We start from the raw sequence: 9992 nt of genomic DNA, 5'->3' as shown, positions 1-9992 counted from the left end.
ATAAATATTTTGCAAAGCATTTAAAATCCGCAGCGAGCGGCTTTTATCATTCATAATGCAAGGGGTTTGCATGACGAGTCGCTCGTTAGCAACGCGGCATCGATGCCTGCAACATGCCGCAAGTATCGATAGTCCAATAAAATGGTTTGTTTGTAGCTGCTTGTACCTCAGTCGGTTTTTAGTATTAGAAGATTAAATTAGTTTCCAGCTACTAGTTGAAAGTTCTAAATACACAGCCCCCACGACTGTTTTTAAATTTATGAGCCTGTCGGCCTTTTTAATACAAATAATTACGTCTTGTGGGAAACTCGCAGCGGTCCAGTTCGATTGTAAACTGAGAGCTGGGTGCGTGAGAACCGACAGCTGCTGTTTGTGCTGCGTGTTTATATCAGTGTGTACGTGTGTGTGCCTGTATGTGTGAGTGAGTGTGTGTGCATGTTTATGTGTGTGTGCATGTGTGTGTGTAGTGCAAAGGATACAACAATTCAAAATAGATTAGAGTGCGCGACTCTCTGAATGAAGCAGTGTGCCAAAAAGTGTTAAACAAGTTGCCAAATCTAAACAAATTATTTACACACACAAAAAACGGATAAATGTAAATCCAATGGACCAGCATGACCAGCCTTATAGAGCAAACATAAATGAAGAGCTACAGCCAATATAATTTAAACGCCGCCGTTGCAACGCCGACGCCGCCGCCGCCGCCGCCTCCTCCTGTCCTTGCCTACGAGAGCAGCATCCAGGAGCAAAACCAACAACAACAACAACAGCAATTACTTAGTCAACGTCCACGCCAGGAAATGCCGCATTTCGGTTTGGGGAGTGCGCCGTCGCAACAGCAGCAACAGTTACAGGTGCATCATCAGCAACAACAACAACAACAGCAGCAGCAGCAGCAACAACAACAACAGCACCAACCACAACAACAAATGCAACTATCAATGCTGCCCGGTCCTTACCGGCCGCACATTGAGGAGAAGAAGCTGACGCGGGACGCCATGGAGAAATATATGCGAGAGCGCAACGACATGGTCATCGTCATACTGCACGCCAAGGTGGGTTATTAAGGGTCTCAAATGCCTGACCAGGTCGGCAAGTGCGCCTTCTTGTGGTTCGCATTGCAATTTTTAATTTAGAATATTTGTGGTTGTAAAAAAAGTGTCGCCGTCGCTGACCGCGACAATTGTCGTTGTTGTTGTCATCTTAATCTTAAGGCAGCCGCGGCCGCAGCCACAGCCACAGCCGCCCGGCCGGCAATGGGCCGTAGTTGGATCGACATCCTTCACACTTGGCTGCCCTCAAATTGAGCAACGCGATGGCTATGGTAATGGCGTCGGCAGTCGGCGGCAGCCGGCGACGACAGTCAGCCACAATAAAATAATTGAAAATTAATTACACAAAACTCTAAATAGCGTAGCTGCGGTTGATCATTTTTGCTCGATAATCGTCAGCTCTGATTGCTGATTGCATTGTTAGCTAAATTAAACCATAATCACGAGCCAATCAATTTGATCAAGTTATTTCAATTATGTATTGTAATGCCCTCGCAACTCCTAGGGCTTTATTTTAAAAAGGAACCCAGGCAGTCTTTTGTGGTTAATTTTTCTTGAAATTCATTCATATATCCTTTACAATTTTTAATACTTTTTAAAACACCTAAGAGTTAAGTTTCATTACGAAAATAGCTTCGCTTTTCTCATCGAATATCCTGCAAGGCATTCAAGCATTAACTTATTACTATTATTAATATTTCTTGACTATAATACCTTGCGATTCTAAATTAAATTTTTCCTCAATCAACTTTGAAAGTTTAACCTTTTCTATTACTATTCTATGTGTTTATATATCCTTTACAATTTACAATACTTTTTAAAAGATTTGAGGGCTGAGTTTTCGTTTCGAAAATAGCTTCGGCTTTCTCATCGAACATCCTGCAAGGCATTCAAGCATTAACTTATTACTATTATTAATATTTAATTACTATAATGCATTGTAATTCCAAATTCAACTTTTCTCAATCAACTTTAAAAGTACAACTTTTTCTTAAGTTCAAAAAAGAAAAATGAAGTTAGTGTTCCACTTTTTTAGCTGCCTGCATAATAAAGTGATTTGGGGAAATACTGTTTTATTTATGAGAACTATTGCGTTATTCTTGTTTATTCTTTAACCATACTGTAAAATGTTAAACGAATTAAAAACAATCCGCTTTAAATGTTTTTTCGTTCGCCCGAATTGAAGGAAAATTGATTTTTTGACATTATTATTAATATTTAATACGTTTGAGCAACAAAAATAGTTCTCAAGCCATAATTATAAAAGTTTCTAATGACATTGGACTTAAAGCTTAAGTAATGAACAAAATACAATTTCTAAAACGGCACTCTTGTTTGTATTTAATGTTTATAAATTAATGTGCTTTACAGGTCGCCCAAAAGTCGTACGGTAATGAGAAGCGTTTCTTTTGCCCGCCCCCATGCATTTACCTATTTGGTAATGGCTGGCGTCGACGCTACGAGGAGATGCTGCAACAGGGCGAGGGGGAACAGGGCGCCCAGTTGTGCGCCTTCATTGGCATCGGCAGCTCGGATCAGGATATGCAGCAACTGGATCTCAATGGCAAACAATATTGTGCGGCCAAAACGCTGTTCATTTCAGATTCGGATAAGCGCAAGCATTTTATGCTGTCCGTGAAAATGTTTTATGGCAATGGCCACGACATTGGCGTATTCAACTCGAAACGCATTAAAGTCATCTCTAAGCCGTCCAAGAAGAAGCAGTCCCTGAAAAATGCCGATCTGTGCATAGCCAGCGGCACCAATGTGGCGCTCTTCAATCGTCTGCGCTCGCAAACAGTCTCCACCCGCTATTTGCATGTGGAAAATGGACATTTCCATGCCTCGTCAACGCAATGGGGCGCCTTTACGATACACTTGCTCGATGACAACGAGTCCGAGTCGGAGGAGTTTCAAGTGCGCGATGGCTACATCCATTATGGTGCTACAGTCAAGCTAGTGTGCTCGGTGACGGGCATGGCTCTACCGCGCCTCATCATACGCAAAGTGGACAAACAGATGGCATTGCTGGAGGCCGATGATCCTGTTTCGCAGCTGCACAAATGTGCCTTCTATATGAAGGATACGGATCGCATGTACTTGTGCTTGTCGCAGGAGAAAATTATACAGTTTCAGGCCACGCCGTGTCCCAAGGAGCCGAACAAAGAAATGATTAACGATGGTGCCTGCTGGACAATAATCTCCACAGACAAGGCGGAGTATCAGTTCTACGAGGGCATGGGACCAGTCTCGTAAGTTCCCCCACAAACCGTCCCTCCTTCAAACCCTATTTTCTACTCCCGAACTATTGCAGCTCTCCCGTCACACCAGTGCCGATTGTTAATTCCCTGAATCTTAATGGCGGTGGCGATGTGGCCATGCTGGAGCTCAGCGGCGATAACTTTACGCCGCACTTGCAAGTGTGGTTTGGTGATGTCGAGGCCGAGACCATGTATCGCTGCACGGAGACGCTGCTCTGTGTGGTGCCCGAAATCTCGCAATTTCGTGGCGAATGGTTGTGGGTAAGTTTTTCCATTTTAATTTGATTTTTTAACTTTTTTTTTTAAATATTTGTTGAGTTATTAAATTTGTTTATTAAAAAAATATATATGCAGAATTGAAATTGAATTGTTGGTTAACTATTTTAATTATTTTTATGATAAAAAAAAAGAATAATTGGGTTTTAAAAATGATTTTTAACTTGGAAAACGCAATCTTTTTTCAAATTAAATTTTCTGATTTTTCCTAACGTTGCATATTGAATGAAATGTAGTTAAATAAATGTACATTTATTTATTATTCATTTTAGTTCTTTTTATGCTAATATATGTATAACAAAAATTGGGTCTTTAAAATAATTTTAAAGTTAGAAAACGCAAATCTTTTTTATTAAATTTATTTTTCAAATTACATTTTCTGATTTTCCCTGTCGTTTTATATTATTGAATGTTGAATGAAATGTATATATACATTTATTTATTATTCACTTTAATTCTTTTTATGCTAAAAAAAATGAAGGAATAATTGGGTCTTTAAAATGATTTTTAAGTTAGAAACGCCATTTTTTCTGTAAATTTGTTTTACAAGTTAAAAATTGTCTGGTTTTCCCTGTCGTTCTATATTATTGAATGTTGAATGAAATGTAGTTATATATACATTTATTTATTATTCACTTTAATTCTTTTTATGCTAAGAAAAATGAATAATTGGTTCTTAAAATTGATTTTTAAGTTAGAAAACGCAATTTTTTTCTGTAAATTTGTTTTTCAAATAAAGTTGTTTGATTCTTGATAGATAGCTGGCTAGCTGTGAGCTCTTGTTGTATGATCTCTAATCCTCTAACTGTTCCTCTCTGTTCCCTGCAGGTGCGTCAGCCCACACAGGTGCCCATTTCGCTGGTGCGCAACGATGGCATTATTTATGCCACGGGTCTAACGTTCACGTACACGCCGGAGCCGGGACCGCGTTCGCATTGCAATCAGGCCGAGGATGTTATGCGTACGCGCCACAATAACAACAACAACATCACAAGCATTAGCAATAACAACAACAATAGCAACAGCAATGCCGGCAGCACACACTCACCTGTTAGCGTCGGCAACTCCGGCAGCGTGCAGCAACAGCAACAACAACAGCAACAACAGCAGCAGCAGCAGCAGATGCATCAGACACTGCCCTCCATCTCAGAAGTGCAATGGAACAGTCATGGGAGCGGCTTGTCTTGAGTGCGGCAGTACCGCCTTATTTTGCAATTCGATTTACTTTTGACATTGGACAGACGTAGACGGGAACGTTGCCTAAGTTATTTAAAATTGTAGTAATAATTAATAATTTGAATTGTTCATTTTGTGTAAGCTCATGGTTTTCTATAACAAATCCATTCCAAATGTGCGAACAATTTCTCGTCGCTTTTTCTTTAATAAACAAACAAACAAAAGTGTTTAGTCCTAGGCAGAACCAATAGATTTGTAAATGAAAAAAAATTGATTGTACATAGCTTATAACTCGAAAAATTGACACTGAAATTATTTGTAGTTAAATATACATTTATATACACACAACAAACACATATATATATATACATTTATATATATATATATTAAGTACACTTATATACTTATGAGAAGGCATATGCCACAACAACAAAATGTGCGTATATGTATAATTTTTGTAACATATATTGGAACAAAGAAAAAGACAAACTTTAGTTATAGGCGAAGAGATGAAGGAGAGAAAAACGAACATACAAAGCTACTTATAAATAAACTGAAAACATAAATTTGAAAAATCATGTCTAGCTTAAATCTGATTTTGGTATTTGTGTTAAGTGCCGTTAGAAGGCAGCACTCCCCCGCTTCACCGCTCCGCCAAATTGCGATCTAAATCGCAAACAATGAGAAAATCTTGGCTCGTGTGAACTTTTCAAAACAAACACTTACAAAACAACACACAAAAAATATATATATTAAAGAAAAAAATGGAAAGAAACGAAGACAAGTGCAACTCTTCCCACGGTGGCATTTTTTGTCTCTAAATAGAAACTTTAATTACAGTTGGCTGCCAGGTTGTGGTTGAGGCAGAGCTTCATTTGAATTTTGTTTCCATTACGGACTAACGCAAAGGCAAGAAATATAAATCGCGCGCCCATTGTTTCCGTTTATAAGTAAGGGAGCAGAATTTTCTCACAGCCCCCAGTTGCGTTTTTCATCTAAAGTGGTGAGAATATTTTTTTGGCATTGCTGTTTTACTATAATTTTTATGCATTATTTGTTACCTGTTTTTGCCGTTCATGTTTATGTTGCTGCTGTTGTTGTTGTTTTACAAATTAACGAGCAGAGTTTTGCATTAATTATAGCACTTCCGTTGCCTAAACTAATCACAGTAACGAAACGACGAGCTGACAAACTCAAAGCTGCAGAGTCTTATGTCTGTTGGAAGCTATAAACGCGGGAGTTGGAGGTGGAAAGCAGCCAATGAGTTTCTTATCAGACCCGCGAGCCAAGTGGCAAGCTCAGCCATGCAACAAGTTGATTTGTGCAACTCACCCTTAAGCCTCAAACATCTTGTGAGAAATTTTCCTTACCTATACACCCTGCTTTAATTAGAGCATGATGGGTTTGCCGACACAGCTTGTCACTGCTTGTAGCTATTCACATTTTTTGGACATCTTTTGTAGAATTTCAAATATTTAAATCATAATTGAGGCGGATGAGTATTACATTGTGATCATGAATAACATATTTATCAATATATTTCTCCATTTTTATTTAAACAGATTTCTCTCTTAAAATATTTATTGAACTTTCATTTTCTTTGCAATACTTTTCAATTAATTTTTACCTTTTCCTATTTTTATATTTATTGAGTATTCTAATTTTTTACATTTAATCAATTACTGCAACATTTTAGATTTTTCTGTTGCTCCATGAATGAAGTTTAAATTAAAAATCTGAGATTTCTTAAAGTGTTTTCATGAATTTTCATTTTCTTTGCAATATTTTTCAAATTATTTGATTTTTAAATTGTTTTTTTTTCTGAATATTCTAAAATTTAATTAATTACTGCTACATTCAAGATTTTTCGCCTGCAACATGAATGAAGTTTTAATTTACAAATCATTGAGCATTATTTTTCAGTTAAAATAAAAGTATAAGTGGATGTGAAGATATACATTGCGTCTAGCTTCGAACCATTATTTAAATTTTAGATATCTCGCTGTAAAGTAGATTTCTCAGTATTTTCTTCCTCCAGTAGCTAATTTATTAAGATAGCAAAGTTCTAGATCATTTATTAAAGCACAAATACCCCCCTTTTCTTCTTATTTGAATAGCTTTAGAAATATATAGGTATACTAAGCAGTTGTACTTTGTACTACAAGTATATCTGATGTTTTCTGAATCCAAATCCATCAATTTTCAAATTAAAAGAAGAAAAGCAGGAATAAAACTACACGGCCTAACAATTTAGATATCCATGATTTTTAGATATAAAAAATTGGCACAAAACGTTTCATACAAGTATATTGTTTGCATATAATCAGTGAATTAAATTAAATTTTGCTTTAAAAAAAAAATGCATAAAAATTTAAACAAGCCCCGAACCACCTAAAAATTCTGTCTTTATGAAAAATACTTTTTTAAAATAGTTTATGTACGATATTTCACAAATTTCGTTTATTTTCATTCAATAAGAAATCAATTCCTTTCTTATTTTCGTACAAAAAAAAAATGCAGATTAGAATATACATCAAGAAAAGTCAAACATAAATCCCAAAAAAGCTGCGTGTGAAAAAAATGTGTCTACATTTTTTAATTATTTTTAACAATTCTGATGCTTTGCGCAAGAAAAAAGCAAAAACGACAGCCATTCTTATTCCATTCAACACTTGTAGTATATACAAGGATAATTTTTTATTATTATTATTTATTATTATTTTATTGCGAATCGGCGTGCAAATTTTACCAAATATAACATTTTCATTTTTTTTTAAAGCAACAATCAAGATCAGTTATATCCTTTTTATCGACTATATAAAGAACAATTTCAAAATTATTGAGAATAGTAAGAAGAACAAGTGTAGTTAATTGTTTTGCCCAAGTAGTAGAGAAGTATTGCTTCGTTGTAAAAGAAATGAGTTCGTATGCTGTTTGAGCAAAACAAAAGACTTTGACAACAAACTCGACTTGCTCTTATTCGCTTCCCATGATATGAACGTAATGAGTTGCACGTCATTGCGTGCTTAGTGTGGCACTCACCACCAACTAACCAACCAACCAACCACCACCACCGCCACGACTGCCACCAATGTCTGTGGCAACTATAATTGTGGATGCAACTTCTTAAGGTCGTCGTCGTCGTCACCAACGTCTTCGCGTTCTTTTCTTATAAGAAGCGCTGAATATGAAATTAGTTGAATTTTTAATGAACATTCACATTCTAGTGCATAATTTCTAAGCCTCCCTCGTTGCCTATTCGCATTATCTCTCTCTCTCTCTCCCTTTCCCCAGAGGCTCTCAGGTGGTTGCGTGCTTAACCACCTTCAAGAGGGGAAATTTCTTAAGTTGCCGGCGACCCACTCTGCACTAATAAAATGTTAATTATCTTCAAATCTGAGTTTCGCCCGCTGTTGCACACAATTCGTGGGAAAAGTGACAAACGTGGGAGCCAAAAGTTCGTACTTCTCAGGTTACATAGCCTCAAGTCTATTTTAATATGCGATGCGATGCGATGCATTTCATGGGTCAAGCACAAATAGAGAGAACTTAAATAGGAAATCAGCGATTAAGTGACAATGCAAATACAAGCACAACAAATTAAGGATCACTACAGATAATATAACTTATTCGAGTATGAATGGAAACTATTATTTTATAGTTTTTAATTTCTGGCTGCCTAGAACCCGTATGAAACAAAAATATTGTTGCCTTCTCTTTACTTATTAATAATTCTTTGAACGGCTTTCTTCTAAATATTTTTTTAAAAAACAAACAACTTTTACAACTTTCTCAAATTTTTATTTTTAATTATAGTTTTATCTTTTATTATTTGAGTATTTTTATTTTATATGTTTAATATGTTATTTTTATTTCTTTATCAATAATTCTTTTCATTGGGTCTCTGACTTATTTATGCTGAGAGTCGGGGCATTTGGCAAATCAACGCCCCCACATTCGATGTTAGATATTATTGGAACTTTTATTTATTTATTCTTTAATTTAATTTTATTTTTTTAAGTTCTCTATTATATTGATTGGTTTTTTAACATCGGCAGCTTTTTTGTTAATGAAATAAATAAATAAATAATCTTAATTTTTGCTTGGAAATTCCCAAAAAATAGTAAAGTAAATACAAATATTTCGTCCTATTATTTTTTCGGGCACAGGCATACGACGTTTTTCTATGTGAATAATGTATAGTTTTATTAAACTACCGTGTAAATAAAAGTATGGAACACTTCGTATATACATATTTATTTTACAATATTCATTTAAATTTATAGTAAACTCCTGTTTGTTGGTTTTTAATTCAATTTTCATAAACTTCAACGAAATGAAATTAAGAATTGGCGTAAGGAATATTTTCTAACTTACTACTCGCCTTCTGGTATTTATTAAATAGATTAAATAATGTTGAAGGCGGACAGTAAATGAGTCAAGGTTTGTAAATAAAACTTCTCCTAAAATAAGTAAAATAATACGAGGCCTTCAAAAATCAAATCTTTTTTGGTTCCAAAAACCTTTGCAGTTTTAGAAATAATTAAAAAGATCACTCCGGGAACACCATTTTGACGATTCAAACCGAATAGAAGAATATACAGAAAGGGAGTTTTTTTTTTATTGCTTTGAATGATAAAATAGATTTTAATGAATAGAGAAGGATGTTGAAAATTATAATAAATAGTGAAGGTCATATTTGTAGAAGTACAGGTACAAAAACTTCTATTAAATTCATGGAGGAAGAACTGGAGATCCAACTGTAATGAGGCTACTAATATTCGAATTATATAGAACCATGTCAGCAACTCACATCGGCAGCGGCAAGTGTCCAAATAACAATCATTTGCACTCAATAGAGGCTGCTTCATCTTAATAATCCTATCGATTTATATAGTAGACCCGCTGACATCACCCTTAACATTAAGGACACAGCCAAACGAAGGCTACATGATTGGGTTTTCTTTGCAGATTGATTAAAAAATGAAAAGATTGATTAAAGATTATTCTCTTTCATTTAGTTTGTCGTTCCAAATAGACCCTCTGATATCACCCATAACAGGAACGCCACATTTTAAAAAGAAATTAACACTCCAGCAGTTTTTTTTTTTAATATTTTGTGTATAATTTATTAATAATTGAACATTTCTATGTATTTGATACAAAACGTCAGTACAGAAATGTATGTATAAGATATAAATAAGTACACAGTGAGTCGAAATGCATA

General features: G+C 35.4%; 1 protein-coding gene across 1 annotated transcript; it reads left to right on the top strand.

Moving 5' to 3' along the window:
• Window positions 1-179: 179 nt before the first annotated feature.
• Window positions 180-5340, top strand: LOC115626636 (suppressor of hairless protein). Its single transcript, XM_030522046.1, has 4 exons — window positions 180-1055; window positions 2424-3304; window positions 3367-3574; window positions 4418-5340. The coding sequence occupies exons 1-4, from the start codon at window positions 642-644 to the stop codon at window positions 4775-4777; spliced, it is 1863 nt and encodes a 620-aa protein (XP_030377906.1). The 5' UTR covers window positions 180-641; the 3' UTR covers window positions 4778-5340.
• The last annotated feature ends 4652 nt before the right edge of the window (window positions 5341-9992 follow it).

Source organism: Scaptodrosophila lebanonensis, unplaced genomic scaffold (genome assembly GCF_003285725.1).
Source record: "Scaptodrosophila lebanonensis strain 11010-0011.00,11010-0021.00 unplaced genomic scaffold, SlebRS2 tig00000085-arrow-pilon, whole genome shotgun sequence".
NCBI lineage: Eukaryota > Metazoa > Arthropoda > Insecta > Diptera > Drosophilidae > Scaptodrosophila > Scaptodrosophila lebanonensis.
Note: the sequence above shows the minus strand (reverse complement) of the source record. Positions and strands in the feature narration are given on the sequence as shown.

Bases quoted from the DNA above. Each gene is read 5' to 3' on its own strand.
- LOC115626636 (XM_030522046.1), top strand. From the start codon at position 642: ATGAAGAGCTACAGCCAATATAATTTAAACGCCGCCGTTGCAACGCCG. The intron at 3,305-3,366 runs GTAAGTTCCCCC...GAACTATTGCAG, and splicing joins GAGGGCATGGGACCAGTCTC to CTCTCCCGTCACACCAGTGC. The intron at 3,575-4,417 runs GTAAGTTTTTCC...TGTTCCCTGCAG, and splicing joins TTCGTGGCGAATGGTTGTGG to GTGCGTCAGCCCACACAGGT.